Source organism: Corvus cornix, chromosome 20 (assembly GCF_000738735.6).
Source record: "Corvus cornix cornix isolate S_Up_H32 chromosome 20, ASM73873v5, whole genome shotgun sequence".
Classification (NCBI taxonomy): domain Eukaryota; kingdom Metazoa; phylum Chordata; class Aves; order Passeriformes; family Corvidae; genus Corvus; species Corvus cornix.
Genome location: NC_046349.1, coordinates 3486916 through 3509921, shown reverse-complemented (window position 1 = coordinate 3509921; position 23006 = coordinate 3486916). Strand labels below are relative to the sequence as shown.

Here is a 23006-nt window from a genome sequence, read left to right as displayed (position 1 = left end):
AGCCCCCAAACCATTGCTGTGGTTTTTTATTTCTCTGGTTGCAAGGGAATAAAGTGCACACTGTGCTGCCCCTTCACAGCAGGGCTGCAGAAACCCCAACAGCTTGTGGAGCTGTTTGGACACTTAATGGCTTTTACTTCAAGTGATTTGGGGCTTTAGTGCTAAACGTGAAAGGTTCAACCCCTGAGCAGAGGGAAGGGATACACTTTGCTTCCTTAAAATTTACCCTGTCACTTATGGCTCACAACTTGCTATTATTAACCGATTTTGAAACAGGGCAGTGGAAAAATCTATACTGTAGTGCACTCTTTTCTACAGTAACCAGCCATAATTTCAAGCTATACCAGAGTCCTGAATGTTCCAGACGTTTATTTTGACTTTACTGAAAAAATAGTTAAAATAGTGCAAAAAATGACAGCTTTTCTCTCTGTTAGAGAACCTATTTTAGTGCTATCAACTAAATATTAAAATTCACATTTATCTGCCCAATACCACCACTACCAACCCTTTATCCATATATTTTTAGCGTGTTTCCTCTTTTTTTTTTTTCACACCTTCCCTTTGCCATGCCTCCTTATTTTAGTGCCTTTCATATTCTTGTCTGCCTCAAGCCCTCCCTCTGCTCTTACTCATAAAAAACCCCAAGGAAAACAGCTTTCCTCCTTTATTTTTAGTCTCTTTGCACTATTAATTCCAATACTTCATTACATCCATTTTGGTACATCCTGAAAATAAAAACCACATTATGGAAGGAGCTTCCCCAGCCAGGCAGATAATGCTAACAATAATTACTGTAGGGGTAGTTCATTTGTAGAACTAATGATGATTCTCATTTAAAATGCTCCACAGATATCCAGGGATATTTAGGGCACCCACAAATTAACCCCTGTAATTGTAACCCAAATAAACAAAGGTTTGTGGCTGTTTCAAAACTCTGCCCAATGAAACCTGGGACAGACATTAAGCTGAGTATTTTTTATAATTTTATGCATCAGCTTTGAGTCTAAGGAACAAATCCCTAGAAAGTTTGATTTTTTTCTTCTTCTCCAAAGCAGTACCTGAAATCTTAGTTGCAATCCGGGTGGTGATGGGCGGCCCAAAGCCCTTGACTGTGCTGGCTTTGATGGTGAATGAATAGGTAGTGCCTGGGTATAATCCCACAAAGAGGTGATGGGTTTCGTTCCTCAGCTTGAAGACTTTCCCTCTTTGGCTGGACAGGTCGGCACTGGGATCCAGAGACCCAACAGCTTTGTATGTGATCTGCAAACGAAGAACAAGGAAAAGGAGGTGATGAGGGGCCTTCTGCACCTGGCTTCTCTCTGCTGCCCTGTTTTCTCACCTCTTGAGGCTCAGTTGCAAACACAAGGACAGGTATTATTTCAGGATTATTTCAGTATCTCCCATGAGCGGTTTCATATTTGGGTGCTGTCAAACAAACATGACAATTTTTCCAAGGCTTTACTTAGGGAAAAACTAATTTCCTCTCTCTGCTAAAGCCTCAGCATGTGCTGGTTTACAACAAAGGATGCAAAGAATTGCTTTTTGTTCCCAAGCTCAGAACTTCTGTAGTCAAACCAGAGCACACAGCACGCCCGGCAGGATTTTCATGAGAATCACCCATGCAAGCCCCCACAGCTTATGAAAACCCTTGGTGCAAACATGGATATATTTCCTTTTGGCAAACCATATCCTCAAAAGGCAGCTGAAAACAATGGCAGCCTTTTTATGACAACAAAAGCTTTGGAAGTCTTTTCCTGTGCTACAGAGAATAGGCTGAAATGAAATGATATGTTTAAATGAAATAAATATCATCACGTCTTTAGACAAAAGCCCTTCTTCTCTGTGGAAAGCAGCTCCTGCCATCCTTTCCCACCCCTCATTCTGAGCCTCAGAGTGCTGGTTTACACGTGGTGCAATGCCTGGTTGACACCTTGGATAAACCAGGAGGGTTCCAGACCTGGAGGAACCTGAGTACACCTGGCGCTGGTGCCAGCACACCTTGAAACCTGCTTGAGCTCAGCCTGCTCATCCATGGCAACCCTCCTGATATACAGACACTTGCAAGGAAAACTCATGACTTATTTACCAGCCAGTTCCTTGCCTGAGTTCCAAATTCAATCCCAAGGCAGCTCAATTTCAATAGAGCTGTCAATATAATGGACCGTGCTCTGCTGCTCTCCTAACCTTTCTTGATATTATGGGATCCTCACTTATTTGTAATGAAACACTATGAATAAATCAATGTATGTTAATACATGAAGTCTTCAATTTTTTATTAAGGTCTCCACAAGAATCTAATTCCCAGCTTTTCTGAAAGAGCCTTTGAAAATCTTTAAGTCCCTTGCTTTATGACAGGTGGAAAATGTTGCATTTTGAGGAAAAATAAATACCCAGTGTTTAAAGAAGGAGGCTTTAATAATAACAGGATAAATAAGAGACTGAGACTGATGTTACTGACACCAGAGAAGGGTGAGGGCATGTGAATCCTGTTATTTGGACAGAGAAGAACAATTTAGACAGAGCTGACACCCAAGATAAGGCAGTGTAACAGAGAAGGGGCATGAATTACACCAGCAACAAAAAAGTACAGAAGCAAAACTGTTAGAAGAATTATAATTAGACAGCTCGTAGGTGATTTCATTGAAAACCAGCTAATTTTTCCAGGAATTACAACCTGGTTTTAAATTTTTATTGCATGCCAGACATCTGAGAAAGAGACACATCTGAGCATAATGGTTCTTAAAATAAACAAAAAATTAAAAACAGGAGGAAATTCTCTACACCCACTGCTTTTCCTTCAGGGAGTCAAGAACCAGCATGGCATAGGACAGTATTTTGAGAGTTCTTATTGCATCAAGGCACTTCAAGACAAGGGAATATGTAAAAAGACCATTGGAATCAAATTGAGAAACAAATACTTAAGACATTTGACCCTGTCCATGCCCAAGCTAAAATCCAGAAAGAAAAATGCATTTAATTTAATGTTATGTAGGGATGGGCCAGTGCAATCTCATATGCTCTACTTCCAGAGCTAGAAAAATAGCAATTCTATACAACTACAAAGGGAAATCAGCAAAATAGGAATTGGGGAAAAAGAAAGGGAACTTCCTACACCTGGGACACTGAACAGCACATTCACAGGATGCCCAGGCCAGGCAGTGGCCTATGCAAAATCAATGGCATTTATTTTCAAGCACATTATACAGAAGGCTATAAACACAAGAGCAAGATGCACTTGTCCTTGATCTCCATCCATATGAATAAATGTATTCAGCTACTTCAGCAGTTCTAAAATCACTATAGAAACAGTTATTTTTCCTTATTTAAAAAAAAAAAAAACTCAGAAAACCCTATCCCCTTAAGGCAAAAAGAGCTAGAAAAGCTTTCAAGAAGAAAAAAACAACCGAAGAAGAAACCAACTCACTGATTTTAAAAAACAAACACACCAACCCAATCTGCTGTTGACTACAGCAGAGAATAAGGGACCTTAAAACAACCTGGGTCAACTCACAAGAAGCAGGGAAGGAGGAAACAGCACTTGAGAGAATGTCCCCAATTTGATATCGTAATGTAGGTCAATTTTCAAAGCAACTGCTCACTCAAATCAGACTTTGGTATTTCCCAAGACTCTTTTCAGGATATGTAAACTCCAGCAGAGAGACCTATGGCACAGCCAAATGTGAGTTTACTTTTTCTGCAGCCGGGTCTCTTTCCAGTAGAATTGGACCCTGTTAAACCAGGCGATGTGAGGACATTCAGAGGAAGCCACCCTTGTCCCCAAAACAGAACACTTGACTCTAACACATGAACAGTACCTGGATGCAGCACAGAGAACAGAAACACAACAGAGCAAAGCTGTGCCTGTGTCCAGTTTCACCCAGTCCACCAGCAGGAATATTTAAGGACTGGTAAGTGCAAATGGTGCAGATACAGCAGCCAGTCCTTGCTCTCATCAGGGTCGAGCTCTTCTCTGCTCCCCACAAGGAGGGCTCTGAATGACTGGAGTGGGCAGGCAAGTGCACACAGACACTGCCAGGAGCCCTGGGCTGTGTGCCCACCTCTGGCAGGACTCTCCTCACCACCACGAGGAGCTGATGTTCTCTGAGTCTCCAGGCTGCCATTTGTAAAACAAGGGCTGTTTCACTCCTCTACACAAACATTTGTGTGGCTGAGAAATCTGTGGTTTTCTGTAATTGCTGCGTGTTGCTGGTTAAGCAGCCAAACCCCAGGTGAACCAGAGGAAGCGGCCCTGGAAACAGAGCTGTCCATTTGGAAAACCAGGCAAACTCTTCCAGCTCAGGAAAAAAACCAAAACCCAACCATTTTTCTCTTCCAAGTGAGCTACCTGCTGTTTCTTAGCTATTAGTGCTGCCCTGAGTGTGGATTAACATCTGAGAGCTCTGTTTCAGCCTTATTCCTCTCTGGACCTCCAGGCACAGCGACAGCAGCTGCCACTTCAGCTGCAGCCACAGCTGCCCTTGCCAGCAGCGTGTCCTGGGGCTGGCCTGGCACACATCCCTGCTCTGCCAGGCTCTGCATCCCTCCTCACTGCCAGCATCAGCTCCAGGGGCTGAACTCAGTGGGATTTCCCCGCTGGAATATCTGAGAAGTGCCACACACATGGGTTTGTGTGGATCCATGGCCCTGGGTCGGAAGATTCCTCCTCCAGAAATCAAGATATCATTTTTATGCTCATTTTCATGTATAAATGTGTCCTCCACCAAATTATAGCCTGGTAAAAGGAGGGCATCAAAAAAGTTTCCAGTCTTCTTAACTGATTTAAACTCAATTTTCTGAAGCAAGAGAAATTTCAGGGAATCAGAGAGTGAAAAATTTTCAAGAAACTGTGGAAATTTCCAACTCTGGAGTAATTTATAAAAGCACAAAAATGTGTCTGGAGAAGAAATATGGCACTTCCCTGGAACAAGAAGGATGCTGCAAAAAACACCTGTCTTGTGGTTTGTATGCTGAATATTTATCTTAATTTCTTGTTCCAAGTGTCAAAGCATTTCATTACAAAACAAACAAGAGATTCTAATCTAAAAAAATGAGATGACTCAATCGCTCGAAAGCAGCTGTTCTAAATTATTTTTAAATAATCTATTTTAAAGACAAGCTGAGCCATCTAATACTTCTGTATTCTCAAAAAAAAAAAAAAAAGAAACAATATTATTAATTTTAAAGTTTCAAAGCATAGACAGAAAACAAACAGAAAAATACCCAAAAATACATTTTAAACTTTAATTCTGATTGGAAATATTGAAAATACTTATTTGCATTCTGACGCAGAATAAACGCATATACAAAGATGAGGAAATTTCTCACAAGACTGAAACTCTATGGTTTTTAACCACCTTCCTGATCTCCTCTGCAGGCCAGGCACTGTCCTAAGTGGAAAGCTGTCTTTGCTCTGCAAACTGGAATGTCTGTCCAGGGTTTCCATAGGGAATGGAGAGTTTACACATCAGCTCCAGGGGAACCCGATGCTCCCAAGGAAAATTTTAGTGGCCAACACTGCTGTGGTTCTAAACCCAGCAAAATTAGGCAAAGAAATACACATTAATAAATCCTAAATCTTCCTTGGAACCTCTCTCACTGAGGTAATTAAATGCTTCTCATACTGAAGCAATAAAAGCAGTAAATTTGGTAAAACCAGAAAATCAAATGGTGAAGGAACTCAGAAAAATAAAGAACAGCAATTTTCCCACCAGCACAAGAGGGGCAGAACACTGAGCCCGGGGTCCTCCCAGCTGCACAGGAGTGATGGATTCATGAGGTCTCAGATGCTGAAATCCCTGGTCAACTGTGCAAAATTTGGCTACATGAGTCCAAAGTCTTTGTTAAACGCAAAACAGGTCAACAGAAGCAGTTTGAGTCTACTGGAAACTATCAAAAAAGGCTTCCTATGTTTAATGTCCAGGTGTTCAGTGATGTATAACTGCTGTGGTAGACTGGAGAATAAAATAAGAAAAGATCAGCATAAAGAAGTAGGTTGGTGACCAAGTTCACTGCTGGTTGTTATTTAAGCAACCTGTGCCAGTGCACTCTAAGTCCCCCTTGACCAAAGGCACCCCCTCTTGTCCCACCTTTCCCTCTGTTTTTCCATCCACTTTTAAAGCTCGGAATATTAACTCCTTGAAATCACTGAGCTATGGTAACAACCCCAGAGATGTAGATGTAATATTGAGAGCATAAGCACAGCTCTTCTCCCCTTCACAGAGCCCAATTTAACACAATTTTCTGCAGAGATGTGAACACTTTGCTAACTGTTATCGTCTGTGACTGCAGAATTTCTCTTACAAGGACATAAACTTTCCTAGGGAAGGGAGGGACTATAGCAGAGGTATTAACTAAACTAGGAAGCACAAGTTTATTACCCACTGCAAGAGAAAAAGCACATAATTAAAAAAAAAAAACCCAAAAATAATTCACTTGGATTTTTTAAAACAAGCAAGTACACAAGCATGCAAATCTGGTGAATTTTACTCCTGCTTTGCACGGTGGAGGAAAAAAGTGCTTTATCCTGTGCTTTCTGAAATAGAAACGCTATCAAGAGTTGAAAATTAGAGGTTAAAAAATCCTTATAGCAAAAAGGGTACATACTGTTAAAAATGTGGTAATTAAGCAGTGAAATAGACCATCAAGAGACGTGATGAATTAACTTTGGGTTGAGAAGTTCCTTTGGAAGAACCTATTATGGCAGGAACATGAGGCCCTAAGCTTAAGACAAGAACACATTGTGATAAAGATCTCATCACTCCATTGTAATGGCCCTTCTTGCCCTGCGCTACTAAAATCCTCAGGGAACCCGGGATGGCTGTTCAGACTCTCTCTAATCCTCTTAAATAAATAAATTAACAAGGCAGAATATTCTGCTCAAATCACGGCTGATAGATCCATTTAGCCTCCCCATACATTTGGTACATATGAGTAGGATTTCACCCTGATGAATAACAGAGTTGTCAGGATTTTGTGTGTTCATAACCTTAAAACTGTGGGCAGAACACTCCAATGTCTTGGGATTGAGAGCTTGCCAGTCAACAGAAAAAAAAAAATGCTCATATGTTTCTTCTCACAGCAATTGATCCCAGTATGCAGACCACTTTATCTTATATCTTTTGTCATATGGAATTAATCAACCCCAGTGAGCAGAATTTTGCTCTCTACAGCCATATCCACCATCAAACATTGGGACTTTAAGCTTCCCCTCTGATTTTAGCAATTGCAGCCTGTTTCAATGCAAATGGTAAGTACTGCTGTTAAATCACACACTACTTTGTGGATACATTATACAACCTCATATCTATTTTCCATTTTAGTGGCAGCCTGCATAGCAGTTTGGGGAAGCCATTTGAAGCCTATAAATCCATTGCATTATTCCCCTACATTCCCAGCGACATTTTATGTGCCTGTCCTTATAAAACAGCCCATTCTGCCTCTCCATACCCCTCCTGCAACCCCTCCCATCTGGGGATGATTTGGAGCTGACAGGTAGCTGCAGTAGGACTCTCTATATATAAAATAGTGGTTTTTCTCCCCTTTTCCACTTAGCAATGCCTCAAGACTAAAACAATCTCTTGCTATGGACAAGAGAGGAGGCAGAACAAGGAAGATGACACAGTCACTCCATGCATGAGTGTGCTAAGGTCAGGAGCAGGGTCTGCAGGGACACCCTGCCTGGTGTCTGTCCCTTTATTGAGTCAGAAGAAAAGCTTTTCCCGACTTCTTGCTGCTTTTTGGACTCACTCCTGCCTTGTGAAGCAAGACCTGGAATCAAGACCTTTTTTATCCCTTGGTTCTTATCATACCATGCTGCACACGGGGCATGGGGAGGGGGGCTGCGCTGGGAATAAGGATCCCAGTGACTGTCACAGATGTCAGCTCCTCCAGCACTGCTCAGCACGTGGGAGAGGAGGAGGCAGCCTGTCCATCCGACCAGAGAATTCCATTGTCTGCTGTCACTTCCCACATCAGGGCTGGGCTCAGCCTCCCCTGCCCCGTGGGACTGTGTCCTGCCACCAGGTCCCTCCAGTCCCGCTGCTGACCACCCTGCTCAGCTGATGGAAAATGCTGGGACCAAACCCACTGAAACAACAAAGCTGCTGGCATCCCAGAAAATTAAAGCTGCAGACCAGTCCCAGCTTTAATTTCTGCCTTTTTTTTTTAAGTGGAGCCTTCTGGAGAGGGACTTTTCAGAAGGGCATGTAGTGATAGGACAGGGGGGGATGATTTAGATTGGATATTGTGAAGAAATTCCTTATTATAAGAACGGAGATACACTGGCACAGGTTGCCCAGAGAGTTTGTGGACACCCCATCCCTGGATGTGTGTAAGTCCAAAGTTGGATGGGGCTTGGAGCAACCTGGTCTAGTGGAAGGTGTCCCTGCCTGTGGCAGGGGGTTGGAACCAGAGGAGCTTTAAGGTCCCTTCCAACCCAAACCATTCTGGGACTCTACAATCCTCATTTTGAAAGCCACTTTGGTCCCAACTGCACAATCCTCTCAGGAGCTAAAGTCACTTCTATTTAACCAGATGACACCCAGGCAGACTCAGCTGTGAACAAGCCTGACTTAGTGGTGTTTAAATCCTCCTTAGACAGCTTTAGAAATGCTCAGTGTTCAGCTGCCAGGAGCCCAGCCCCAGTGCACTCACACCCAATACAGAGGAGCTCCACGAGTGCCAGGCTGTGCTCCTGCCCAGCACCTGCAGCAACCAGGAACCTTCCCCTGTGCTTTGCCACGCCACTTGCTTCAAATTCACAACAGGGTCGGCACAAGACTTCACAAATAGATGAGGAAGAATTTTGTCATAGGCAAAGTGTGATTTTCCAGGGCTGGAAAACATTCTGCAATTCATAAGAGTGCAGAGATAAGGGAGTCAGGTATCAGCAGAGAGCTGGATGTGTTTCACAGGGTTCAGCACTGCAGATGGAGGGGAGGTGAAACCAACTGCAAGGCTTCATGATTGAAAACACCTCAGGAAACAATAGGCTATTTAGTTTTAAATCTTGCCTTACATATTCCACTCCATGCTCTAATAAAGCCTACAGGAAAACTTCATTTTCCCCCGTATCCCAAAAATAAACACAAATCAAGTGATGCATTCAAGTCTGACAGAAATATCCTTGAACTCAAAGTTATACAAACATAACCATTCATTTCCCTAGTCGCTGCCTCGGGGAAGCAGTGTTCCTCCAGGCAGGTGTTAAGATGCCACGTGCAATGTGAGTTAACCATGAAAATTACTTTTATCACAGAATGTTTTGGCTTAGAAGGGACCTTAAATATCAACTTGTTCCAAACCCACTGCCGTGGGCAGGGGCACCTTCCACTAGACCAGGTTTTTATGATGGAAGAAAACCAGCCATAGCTCAGGGTGTCTGCTGGAAATGTTTTTTTTAGAATTCAGCATGTGCAGAGGGTGTCCAAGGTGAAGATGTTCTTCTGAACATCTCACTGACATTTTGGGCACCACTGACCTTCCAGAAATTTTGCAATGCTTCTCCATAGTTCTTACTACATATGGATTTTTGCTCACGTAGTCAACACTGAGTTTCCAAAAGTCATCTTTTTGAACCTGAGTTGTGTCACTCCTAAGACACCCAACATCAAGAGCAGCTTCAGATTTCAATAGAAAAGAACAGGAAGAAACGTCCATCCCCAGCCACAGCCTTCCCTTCCTGCTCTCTACCTGGCCTTGACAACAAGATCCATAAGATACTTTTAAAATTATAACCATATTCCTTACACAGATCAGCCCAGCACCAGCAGTGGGCAGGATCTGGCTCCTCCCCAGTCTGAGCCATGAAGGTTTAATTGCCCCCTCCCCTGCTGTGACAGCTCTGAGCACCAAGCTGGGAAAGGACAGTTTAGCACTTCTGAATTCAAACCTGGCAGGCCAACACCTTCCCCAGCCTGAAACTCACTGGAGAATGAAAATCAGCTCTTTTCTCCCCCACAGCCCCTTGCTTGAGGTCACTCCCAGAACCACAGTCCTACAGTAAAACACCACTGCCTGGACAACTATCGGCGTTTTAAGGAGCTGATGCAATACAGGGAGTGAATTACAGAGTCACTGCCTGCTGAACACAAGAGCCAAAAGCAGGTACAGGTCTAGGAGACAAAGCCCAGACTTTATACTGCTTTTTGTGCAGAAATCTTTACTTTCAGGCATTAATCCTACATTTAATCTTGGCAAACCACAGTTTCAGCAGACAAAGATAATTTGCTTTCCAAAGGTGAAATATAATTACTGTTTTGTATCATTTTAAGTAGCTACAGAGATTCTCCTCCTGCAATAGAGATTCCACTCCAGGTTCCCAGCCACATGGAGGCTGGCACAGTCCCCATCCCTGTTTACAGTGTGACTGTCTGGTAGCACTTGCCACTTCCATTTCCAAGGCTGGTATCAAGCAGAGTGTAAATTCATAAACAACCAGGGCCCAGAATGTGGGCTCTACATTTGATTCCAAGTTCAAAGCCGAGAGTGTCGGAGGTGGAGGACTCAGATCTGTGTTTTGCATCAAAGCATGCTAATATTTTGTCTAGCTCACCTCTGTTTTCACATTCCAGCACAAGTCTCACTTGGGTGTGAAAGATAAGGCATGAGGAACATAAGGAATCCCTTCTTTTCCACATATATTATCAGAGCTGCTTGTTTTCCTGCAGGGAACAGGAGAGAGGCATGATCCCTCTACAACACCCCATGGGCTGTTAAATGTAAGGCATGTAAGAGTAGAGACTCTATGCAAAGAACCACGGAATGGTTTGGGTCAGAACAGACCTTAAAGCCCATCCAGTCCCACCCCCTGCCATGGGCAGGGACACCTTCCACTGTCCCATGTTCCTCCAAGCCCTGCCCAACCTGGCCTTGGGCACTTCCACGGATGGGGCAGCCACAGCTGCTCTCAATAACCATCTCCAGTGCTGCACCACCCTCTTAGTAAAGAATTTCTTCCTAATGTCTAATCTAAATCTCTGCCCTCTTTCAGTTTAAAACCATTTTCCGTTGTCCTATCACTCCATGGCTTTATCCAAAGCCTCTCTCTAACTCCCTTATAGCACCTTTAGATACTGGAAAATGCTCTAAGGTCTCCTCAGAGCCTTTTCTCCTCCAGGCTGACCCCTGATTGCTTGATGTGCCCATGGCAGGGGCTGGAACAAGATGGGCTTTAAGGTCATTTCCAACCCAAACCATTCCATGATTCTGTGAACATTACTGGCCCTGCCACAGACAGAAGGTGATCTACACAGAAGCAAAAGCAGCACAGACTCATCACAGCTTTAACCCCAAATCATGTGGAAAGTCTTTCAAAGGCCTTAATATTCTTAAGACACAGGAACCATAAGAAGCCTGGCTGCACACCTGGATACATCTGCAAGGGATGAAGGGCAGGAGGAGCACTCAGTACAGGAACACCAGCTGGAAGCATCTAAGCCAATATTCTGAGCCCAGCAAATCCCTCAAACACACATTTAGCCTCCTTTCCTGCCAAGGGGATCTGAAGTGTGTCTCTACACGCTCATCTCAAAAGCAGAGGATAAGTGAATCAAGCCCAGAGCTCTGTTCTTATCCCAAAATCAACCTGTGAGCACTCACACAAAAAATTAAAAATTCTTCTTCAGTGAAGGAACTGCAGAGCACTAAGGATGAGAACTCACCTGTAAATCAGTTCTAAGGATGAGAACTCACCTGTAAATCAGTTCTGACACCTATTAAACCAAAATTTACTTTTCTCTGGTTATTTTTTGTCCTTTCTTTTTGCGCTCTATCTTACAATTTTCAGACTTAGAGCAGAACTGAAAGCATCTCAAACCCCAAGTACCCATGAAAAATATGCAAAAGTGGCCATGCTTTGCTAATCACAAAATAATCTGATTGCCTGTACCTCACCATGCTCTTTGCATACTGAGTTTGCCTTACCAGAAAGACAAAGCATCACAAGAGCAGGTACAACCATTTCTTGACATTGTGTGTTAAAACAATGACTCTGACTGCACTTTTCACAGTTGCCTCTCAAGCTACACCATCAAGTTTTCCCAACTCTGGATTTTTTTACATCAGAAAGAAAAAAAAAAAAAAACCCTGTATGGAGTAAGTGTAGGATGAAAATAGGATGTGCAATTTTCCAACCCATTTTTCAAATTTTTAAATTAATACCTTCACCCTTCCTGTCTAGCATAATTGCCAAAAATAGTTTGGCCAGTTGCAAAGATTTTGAAAACTGCTGCAAGTCTAAATCAGCCTTACAAAACAGAATGGAAGCCAAAGCATCTCCCCCCTTAATGCACACCTGCCATAAATAAGAGGGCAAGAAATTCCCCCTGAAGCCAACGTACAAAACCTTGTTTTAATGCCCTAAGTAATAGCAAATAAATCCACCTGAACTGCTTGAGCCAGCAGAAAAAAAAAGCCAAGTTGCTTCTGCAAAGAAAAATGGTCAGCTTTGAGCTAGATAACAGTGAAGAAAATAAATGTTTATATGCAAAATATTCACTTGGAATTTAGTGCTTAAGAAGACATCCTGCGTATTGGTATTTATAGCAAGACAGAACATGTTTTCCTGAGCAGCTCTGCAAAGGTAGACAAGGTTGAAGTTCTCATGAATATTGCTCAGCCTGTGGTGGAGGAGGTGGGGTTTGCAGAGCTCTCTGCTGGCCCCATCCTGCTGTAACAGTGGGATAAAAGGGGAAGGATCCAGGCCCATCCATGGGGTGGATGTGGGGGAGAGGGAGAAGGGGAGGTAGAACTCCCCAAACCCCATCTCAGAGCAGCACAGACGCTGAACCTGAAGGGCACACAGCCCACTGGCCCAATCCCAAAAATGTTTTCTGAACCTTTTCCTTCTACATCTCAGCTATATACATGTTGCATCAGCTAGAACTTAAAGGATTCATTCTACATTTTCCTTTGAAAAACCCATTTAACTCCCCTAAACTCCTGAACTCCTCACATAACATCCTCCTTCTTCCCACCCCTGCTGGAAAGTTTCTGCTCCCTCCCTCTCTCAGGGGCACATGGCTTGATGCTGCCATTTTGGTTTCCTCTCTAATAAAAACATATTATCAGAAAGAACAAATCCTGTGCCCGACATAACAGAGCCTTTAAAAGACGTCCCAGTGCTCACACCCAGAGGCCTTCCATTTGTACCCTGACTGTTTGCAACTTCTGCTAAATAAACTCACTGCTGCTGGTTCCCTCTTGAATAAATCCTGGACCTGATTTTCTAATGTCCTGGGGATAATCCAGAGTCAGAAGACATCTGGAAATCCTCCATCACCTTGGAAAAACAACATCCTTTGTTCCTCAGGACACAACTGCTCTGGAGTAAATACATGGGATATAGCTTTTGCAGACACATTAGGTACTACATGAATAAAATCCCATTACTATTGTAGAAGAGGTCATCTCCAATCAGGTTTGCTGCAGTAAGTTCTCTGCTTTATTTACCTGAACTATATTTTCCCAGAAGCCAGAGGCTGTAAAATCCACAGTGTATAAAGCAAGCTAAAAATTCCTACCAAAACAATTTTTTTTTAAGTGACTTCCTACACAAAGGTGTCTCTGAGCTATCCATTAGCTCCAAGTGAGCTACGTCTCACTGAACAACTAAATACTCTTTGTAGAGGGAGAAAACACCCAGCAAGTGCAGAAAATGTGTTCCAAAGTCAGAAGCTGAGGTGAAGTTCCTCCCCAACTTATCACAGTGCTGCAGGATCACTGGGGGCATCTCACTCACCTGGGCACAGGACACTGAAAGGACTGGCCAGACAGGGTTGTTGTAAAAATCCAATGCCTATGAGCCCCTTATCCACTGAAAACAAGGCTGGAGGGGGAAAAATATACCATGACCCAGCTCTTTGTGTAATGTTCTGTATAAACATCTCTTCATTTCCTAAAATCCAGCTGTCTTCAAATATAACTGCTGGTCCAACAGGGTGGGATACGTGTCCAAATGGGCAGCTCCAGGAACCACGTCAGCAAAGGCCTCACACAGCACTCAGAGCAGAGGCTGATTCATTTTGTTCACACAAGGACAAACTAAAGCCAGCTCTAGACCTTTCTCCCCATGCTACATTGATTTTTGTATTTTACTCAATTTGAGAAAACATGGGCATTCACTCAAACACTGACTAGCCCAAAAATAACTGTATTATGCACATTATGGTCCATTTTACATTGTAAGGTTTATTTCAGCTGTGTTATTTTGTTTTCTGAAGGCACAGTGTGGAGACCTCACAAATGAAAAGTGAACTGCTAAGATCTTTAGATACCTCTCACCTCCAGTTCTGGTTTTATTGTTCTGTAATCAACTTCCAATCCACACAAAAACATTTCAATCTCACTTTAAAAACGTTTTGCAAAACTCTTGGCATAATGCACCTGCTGTACTTCATTACACTTGCCTGCTCTCAAGTTCCAAACCGGAGTGAGAAAAGATACTTTTCTGTTCCCTTTTTTAATAGTCTATTGGATTTTCCTGCTACTTCATCTGTAGGAATATAGCTAACCATAAATTGTGTTTATTGGACAATCCATTAGATTGGTTCAACCTCCCTTTTCTTTGTTCCCCACACTAGCAGCAATATTCTGAGCACTCTTCACTCCACCCTTGTGATGGTCCAAAGATACTCTGAATTGCTTTAGTTGGCATTAAAAGTCTTCACAGCTCAGAGTCTCAACGGACGAACTTTAAAATAATCCAATTTATTGTTCCGACTCCCCTTTTCGGATTATCTTGCTCTGCTGCTTCTTCCCTTTCACTAATGAGATGTAAAATCAGATGAGTCTGACTAGCTCCACCTCTGCTTTATAAATAAGGAGAAAAACCTCCGTAAGAATGTACCTCGACTCTTTGGAGACTCTTTTGGAGTGCTCCCCCTTGGCAAGGGGCTCTCCAGGAGCACCACATGGAACATGCTCTGGTCTCTCCTGCTTGGTGCAGTGCTCTGCGTTCCCTGCTTTCCCTGTAACTCCAGAAGTGTTTGGAGAGGGCAGAAGGGGAAGAGAACAGCTTGACTGCTCGGTGCCACTGTCACTCCGTGCCAAGGAAAGCCACAGTGCCGACAACTCAGCTGGACACAGAGCTGGAGCAGGGGCAGAGCAGTGGGGCCTTGGTGAGCAACCGGAGGAAGCCCTGAGTTTCTAACTTGTCCTGGTGAGGAGGTGACCAAGGTTAATTGCTGCAGATGCAGCCTTGGGCTTCCCTTGCTGCAAATCACAGAATAAAACTCAGCCTGAATGGCTCGGGCACTTTTCAAAGTGTACTTCATTAGATTCCAGTTATAAAGCACATTTAGAGGAGCACAGAACTAGAAATGGTGGATATTCTCTCCCTCTTTAAGACATTTCTCTCAGTACTCTCTCCCACACTGTCCCATATATCCAGTCACCATGACCCCGAGCTGTGCTTCCTACACTGCAGGATGACTGCAGCAGGGCCAGGGGAGGAAAAGGCAGGAACCCCCCTAAGGCTCTGATTCCAGACTTTTGGAACCCCAGGCAAGTACGTCAAGGACACTTAGTCACAGTGATTCATGCAGCAAATCATTCTGAATGCCACATTCTCCTTCATCCACCCAGATCACACTTTCAAATCCTATCATTTATTTCAATTTTTTTTTTTCTGGATGTCTGACACTCTGCAGACTATTTTAAAGATGACTAAAAAACAAGCCAGCTAGTGTAGTTAAATTTGCTGTACAGTGGTCTGCACCTTTGTAAGAAATATTCCAGGAGAACGAAAGTAGTCCAGGGGTTTCCACCAATCGAAATGGATAGAGGATATACCAACTCCTGTAGGACTCACAATACAGACTTCAAAAAATCTAAATGCCATCACTAGAAAAGGGATGTCTAATTGTGGTCAATCTTGAGTTGTAATTTCAGGAGTAAAAGCCCTTGATCAGTGCAAGCCTTTATTTTCTGATTGTCTCAAGTGATCCATGGTTTCAACCTCAAAGCCTTATAGTGGTTCAGCCTCAAAGAACATAAAAATAATTGCTTATTATTGGACATATCAAAGCTGTGAATGAAGTATTTTGCACACAGTTCTTCTAGCCTGATTTCAGGATTTTACAGAACCCTGAAATGAGTCTTCCAAATCTGGTAAGTCAGTTGAAGATGGCAATAGGCTTCAAATAAAAAGTGTAAGAAATATTATGCTTACCCACACCTAAAAGATAAATAAAATACCTTCAGGTGGTTGCTGCCTAAACTTACCCTTACAAAAAAATATCAGGGCATTTTAGAGAAGGAGAAAGATCCTTTATTGACAATTTGAGCTACAAAGTCTAATTTAAATAGACTTAGCAGCTGCTTCTGGACTTACTGGAGTATTAGAGCCTTTCACCAATAAATATTCAGGCTCTGAATAGCAATAATGAGAACACAAATTTAAATGAGACTCAGCTTCAGCTCCCACGTCTAAAACACAAGGAGGGTGGCATCAAAATGTAGCAAATTAGAGTGCAGACACCTGGTCCTGAAAAGTCATGCAGAAAACTTAGTTTCTACTGCTTTGCCTTATTTCTCATCAAAATAATTTGGAGGCTTGAACACGAAACTGATTTGTGAATTCACTGGGGAGCCAGAGAGTCATCACACAGTAATGGAAAGGCAGATTTTTTTATTGATTCAAATTAAGGGTAATTTATTGAAAAAAAAGCCACAATTTGCATGAAAGATGTTGCCGAAAGACACAGCAGCCTAAGTGTGTTTTGATCTATTTGACTCAAACACACACACAGAGCCTGGTGGGCGCAGAGAGCAGCAGCTCTGCAGTCACTCCCTCAGCATCCAGCAAGATAAAACCAATTGGTCCTGAGCCTTTGCTCTGAGACAGCTCAATCCTTTGGCACTTCAAGTCTCCCCCCCTCTTTTATTCTATCACGAGCGGTCTGGTCATTCTCATCCTCTCTGACCCTTCCAAGCAATTAAATCTAATTTTCCTCTGGCTTCAGTAGGTCCCAGGACCCCCAGTCAGTGGATTTTGTCCTTACAGAATCATGAGGTTGCCCAGCTCTTGGAAACAGAGAGAAGACCTGAACTATCCCGGGGAGATCAGGTTAGCACAGGGAACATCTGAGTGTAGGTTCCAGAGATAAAAGCATTGGTGCTTTCTACATCACAACCATTTGCCGAGGGAAGCCTATTGCTCCATGGGGAAGCTGCTCAATTCTTCCAGGTTTGGCAGTTCTCAAACCTAGATTGAATCTTCACAGATAAAACTGGACAAACTGCGATACTGGAGAAATTACAGCAGGCTTGGAGCAACTTGGGGCACTCGTGTACATTTCCTAAACTAAAACTTCATCTCCTTTTCAGTGCCAGATTCCCTACAGCCAGAGTTACAGAGACAGTGCCATGGGCTACTAATCCCAGAATTTAATTGGAGTGTGGGTGGGACCAAATGGGCACTGCCCAGGCTCCCCAGGGAATGGTCCCGGCCCCGAGGCTGCCAGAGCTCCAGGAGCGTTTGGACAGCGCTGCCAGGGATGCCCAGGGTGGGGTTGTTGGGGTGTCTGTGCAGGGCCAGGAGCTGGGCTGGATGATCCTGTGGGTCCCTTCAGACTCAGTTTATTCTCTGATTGTATCCTCATCCTTCTGTGGCAAGGAATGAGACTCCTGTGTGATCCTAACCCCTACCCAGAACTCTGGATTCCCTTCCCAGCTCTTTACACAACCAGGCCATTTCTTCTGCAGCTCCTCACTACAAAGCCTTCACGTTTATGAGGAAATCTGCTGGGAACAGCCAAGTGTAAAACACCAAGAGAGAGACACGGACATTTCCCTGCCTTCACCACATCCCCTGGCTGCTGTCCCTGTGTCACACCACAGCTGGGTTATCAGCCATGGAATCTCTCTAGCAGGCTTTTTGTGCCACAGCTCACACGTTATTGATCTCTGGGAGCTAAATTTCCCCAAGGGATTTAAGCCAGTTTCCATCTGCGTGAGCACGCTTGGAATATTTGGGGATTTGAGAGAAGCAATTGCTCTCCCCAAGCCACAGAGTGGCTCCTTTAGCACATTCCCACATTTGCATTTTTCCATTTGCACATGCACAGTTTAATGCCAGAGCAGCACGTAAACAGGACTGTTAGTTTTATGAAAATCTGACTTTTGGGGGGAATTGCTTTGTGGAAAACAAGAGTAAAAAGCAGGATCCAAAGTAAATCTTACAGTGAAGGGGAAAAAACCCCACTTATTACAAGACTAGGAAAACTGCACGAAATGCTGAGGAGCCTCTTACAAAGGCAAATTATCCCACGGCGTAGATGGCAAAGGGATCATTTACATTCCCACTTCGTAAAAAGCAGTGATTAATACAGCTAGAGAAAATGTAAAATTTAATGAGTAACTGAAGTGTTCAAACAAACTGCCAGTTTAATAAAGCAGAATGACAGGGCCAAAGTGTTGGGAATAAAATCCCAAGGTTCTGTTAGCAGAGAGAAAATTCATGGATCGAGTGAGAAAAAGAAAAGGTGATTTAACATCAAAGGAAATAATTACTCTTCATCTAAATAATAATTAGAAAGAGCATTTATATTGTCTTTTCTTCCCCTCTGTCTCCAAAACTCTTATTTATTTTAGTTTACATACTTAGCTAATTAAAGCTCTAAAATAATATAAATTTTTATGGGCCATTTCTGGAGAAAACCAGCATTACTAAAAACAGTAAAAAAAAAACCAAAAAAAAACCAGGCCCAGGCATGCTGAATATTGCATCAAGATTCTATTAGTTTTCATGGTGCAATAAATTTTTTTAAAAATTGCCTCCTGCTGAACTAATTACGATCTTATTTTTAAGCAATTTTTAAAAATTACACATGGATTGCAGAGTTTCACTCTAAATGGCCTCAATTTAGTAATAACCTGCATTGAAGTTGGCAAAGAAAATACTGAACCCAACAAAGGGGGAAACCTTCCCGACGTTGGGCTGTTCGTGAGAGCTGTGTTTGCAGAGCCCTTGACCTCTGCAGCTCCAGCCCTGCAAATTCACTTCCTACTCCAAGTGCCAAGCTAGGTCCAGCTCATCCCCTGTCTCTCCAATGTTGGCTGTGCAGGCCAAATGTGCCCTGTAATTTTTTTTTACCCCGTTTCTCTGAGCTGTGTCACACAAACCCAACGTGAGCAGCTTGTGACAAAGGGCCAGGGAAGCACAGGGTGCTGCTGTGCAAGGCTGGCAACAGCTTCTCACTGAGAGCTTTTCATTCCTCACCATGTCCAGCTGAAAGGTCTGTGAAAAAGACAGTCCAGCTCCCTCCAGGAGTATTATTTTACTGAGATATTTCTCACAACTGCATCTACCTTCCCAAACAACATCCACCTACTACGTCCAGGCTATGCACTATGGTCACAAATAGATCCATGGAGAGCTGCTATTAATAACCTGCATTTTGCAGCTCCAAATATTCATCTCTTAAGAGTGAGAATGGTGAGACAGATCTACCCAGAGCATTGGAAAAGTCAGGATGCCCTCTGAAAACCTGCCCATCATGGAAAACAACTTGACCCCAAAATGCTGACGTGAACAGATGCAAGACAAGGCAGAATTAAATCTGTAGGAACCCTTTTGGAAAGTACCACTTGGCATTCATGCAGCATTGTCATCATAACCTCAGGATCCCTCCTGTACTTAGGAGCTCCTCTATGAGGATACAGCCAGGCATTTTCACTCCAGATATGTTTATCCTGTTGGAAGTATGGTACAATGAGTACTCCGAGTGGGAAGAGAAGTCATGGAAGTACAAGAGCGCAAGCCACACTGCCACAAAGTCATTATTTCATAGGCTCTGATGTCTGCATGACCTGCTGCTCACAGAACTCATCTGCAGAGAGAGGACTCTTCCCATCTCACAGCGAGGACTGGCTTAAGTTTCAGACACTGGGAGGTTTCTGGGCTTTCTGAAAGTTCACACTTTTTCACTCCCTGGTACAGTTACTTTTATTTTTACTGTCACATCGGCGAAAATCAATGAACTGAGAACACAGCTGCTAGGAACACTTGTTAGGGACATTTGGATACAACACAAGGTCCCCCACTCAGACTCTCCCTTTGCAGTGTCTGTAACACCCAAAAGAGGCTGAGGAAATGGCAGTGGACAGGGACCACAGCTACAAACCGGGGGAAAGAAAAGGGAAGAAAAGCCAGTTTTAGTGAAGAGACCCTGAGATTAGCTCAGCTGGTCAGAGCCTGGTGCTAAAAACACCACAGTTGGTGGTTCAACCCCTGTGTGGGCCAGTCACTTAAGAGTTGGACTTGATGATCCTTGTGGGTCCCTTGCAACTCAGGATATTCTGTGGTTCTGTGAAACTGATGATCAGACTCCAAGTCTGCTGTTATTAGATGAGTCTACCATCATAATATTTAGAATTTGGATGCAAGTGCACCCAAAAATTCAACAGCCCAGGCAGTTCTTGCAGCGTGTGTGTCCTGAATGAAAGGGATGATCCCAGAAATCTCTCTAGAAGTCAGACTCAAGTCAGATTTACACAGGTATCTGCAAAGAGATTCGGCTTCTTGAGCTACAAAACTTCTCTAGCCATCAACTCAGCTTCCAAATTTTGCAAAGAAGGCAGGAACCCATCAGCTCTTCTGTGGTCATCTCTTGTTCCTGCCTCAAACGTGTGACATTGGCTCCTGAACACAGCAGGTTCTTGGCAGTGATGTTCATTTTAATTTAATAGCAGAAGACTGCATTGATGCCTAGCCAGAGTCCCAATCCACTGAAGCGTATTTCCCTCTAGGGGCTTGAGCATGAAAAGGAAAAGCTGCTGAACAGAAGGCAACCTATCTTCCTCTACATTTATATCCAGAGACATATCTGCCTGCAATGGCAAGTAGGAAAAACAAGTGTCACCTCAGAGAAGAGCTCTGTCACCTCATCTGTTATCTTCCTCAACAAAACAATGGCCCTCTGAGGGGCAGACAAGCCTGAATGGGTTGTACCAGATTGTTTTTAGCTGCAGGCAATATTTATAATCACTAATTTATATGCAGAAATATTTAAAAATAGTAAATTTAGAGACTGTCCTATTGGTAAAAGCTGCACAAACCATGTCACAGAGTGTTCTGCCCAAATCCTGCCTCCCTGTAGGTGAGAACAGGATGCAGAGGAAAGTGGTCTTCCCATAAATTAATAGTTGTCCTTTTTCAGTATGAACTTCCAGAAACATCAGCAGCAGGAGCCATCACATCTTCTGAAGGCAAGTAGGCAAAAAATAAAATGCATCTCTATCTTCTGAAACGCCACCTCTTCCAACAGTTACTATGGAGCATGACAACTAATTCAAAGCTTTTGAATTGCTTTTGCCGTTCTTTTGCTTCCCTCTCTTCACCTGGGGAGAAGGTAGAGACATGCACTGCACAGGATGCCAACGCTTGGGTGCTCAGGGGCAGCACATCTGCATTTTGCTGGGCGGACTCACAGCAAGCAGGGCTCCTAAAGGGATCAGTGTCATCCAACGGGAACATTTCACTGCTTAAGAGCTGCCGTTATTTTTCTCGACTACACTGACACAGCTCATAAGTTTAGAAAAGACCTGTAATGGACTGGTGAGAACTCTGAGATCTCCTGACCAGATGGCAATCCTGCCAATCTCCTCCAGGACTCAGCCTGCCCAGCACAGTAACACAGAGATCAGCAAACTCAAACCACAATCTCTTACCCACCTGCACACACACTGGCAGCAGTGTCAAATCACCGCTGCCCAGGTCTGTACAATAAATGTTACTGTTGGTACAAAAAGGTGGCTTTCTCCCAAAAGCAGCTGCTGTCACTCCTAAAAGACCCACCAACTGGAGAGTTATTTTATTTCTGTGCTTATCTAATTTCAGACAACACTGAAACACCAGTGTGGAACTGCAAACAAAACAGATGCACGTTCAGCCTTGGCAGGTTTCAAATCGTCTACCAAAACTCTGTTAGGTTTATCTTATGCTTAATTGATTAATCACAGGCAAGACTTCCCCAAGCAGAGTGTGCTCCCAGCACATCATTAAGGATTATGTTCACAGATACTCTGTTTAGTCAGCACTGTGTTAAATCCCAGCAAATAACTTGGTCACCGAGATGTGCGTGGAGCCCGTGAGGGAGGGACGCTGCTAAAACAATCATGTAATGACGTGAAAAAGCAGTGGGTAAATGGCACATCTTGGTTTTTCCTGGGCAGGAGTGCTTCACTAGGGCTTCCTCTTTATCAGATTTGCTGGGGGAAAAAAAGAGTCATGTTTTCCTATTAGAAATGTCAGACACACTGACACAGTTTTTCTCTCCTGCCACTGAGGAGCTCAGAGCAACAAAGGAAAACACCAAGATCTCCATGCAGCAGGCAGAACTGCAGCTCATCGATTGTCATCCTTCCCTTGACAACTCCTGGCAAACCACTGGAGCTGCAGAGAATTTCTTGTGGTCCAGAGAGGCTGTTCCAAAGTCCCACAAAGTCCACTGTCTTTATTTAAACCTGTCAGCAAAGCAGCCAGAAATAGATGTCCCTCTGCTGCCGCTGCTGGGATTACACAAGTTAAACTAGTAGCAAGTAACAAGGGATTTCCCCAAAAGTCTTTCACAAGCAGCTTTCTTGGTGCTTATTATCATGACAGAGGAAAAGGAGAGTCTGAGAAACTCAGCTGACAGCATGGCAGACCCTTGCCTCAGGCAAAGCAGAACGAATTCCCCTCGTTCCCAAGGCAATGCAATTTATAGCCCAGGGCTGTGTCTCATTACTCCTGCCCAAGCCAAGGTTGCTACAACTTGTGTCACTCCAGCACAGACTTGGCTCTTGCTGGCAACTCCTCTGAAAGCTGAAGCCATGGGTTTATCTAGCTGGAAACCTGTTCTCTGCTCTAGAGAGAAGTTTGGAAAGAAGACAGAATGCTTCTGGAATGAGGGGTGTTAAAAGACAGGTTTTATAAAATATAATGAGAAACAAAGATTAGAGTGTGAGGGAAAGGACTGAGTTGCAGCCACCAAGCAGCAGTGATTGCTCAGCTGCTGCATGGATGG

General features: G+C 43.5%; 1 protein-coding gene across 12 annotated transcripts in view; it reads right to left on the bottom strand.

Annotated features, from left to right (window-relative positions):
* Nucleotides 1-23006, bottom strand: part of PTPRT (protein tyrosine phosphatase receptor type T) — a 430013-nt gene that overhangs the window by 117891 nt on the left and 289116 nt on the right. For all 12 annotated transcript variants that reach the window (XM_039563312.1, XM_039563314.1, XM_039563318.1 and 9 more), the window contains exon 10: nucleotides 1059-1260. In XM_039563312.1, the coding sequence (XP_039419246.1) occupies nucleotides 1059-1260 (202 nt within the window). The remainder of the gene's footprint in view (nucleotides 1-1058; nucleotides 1261-23006) is intronic.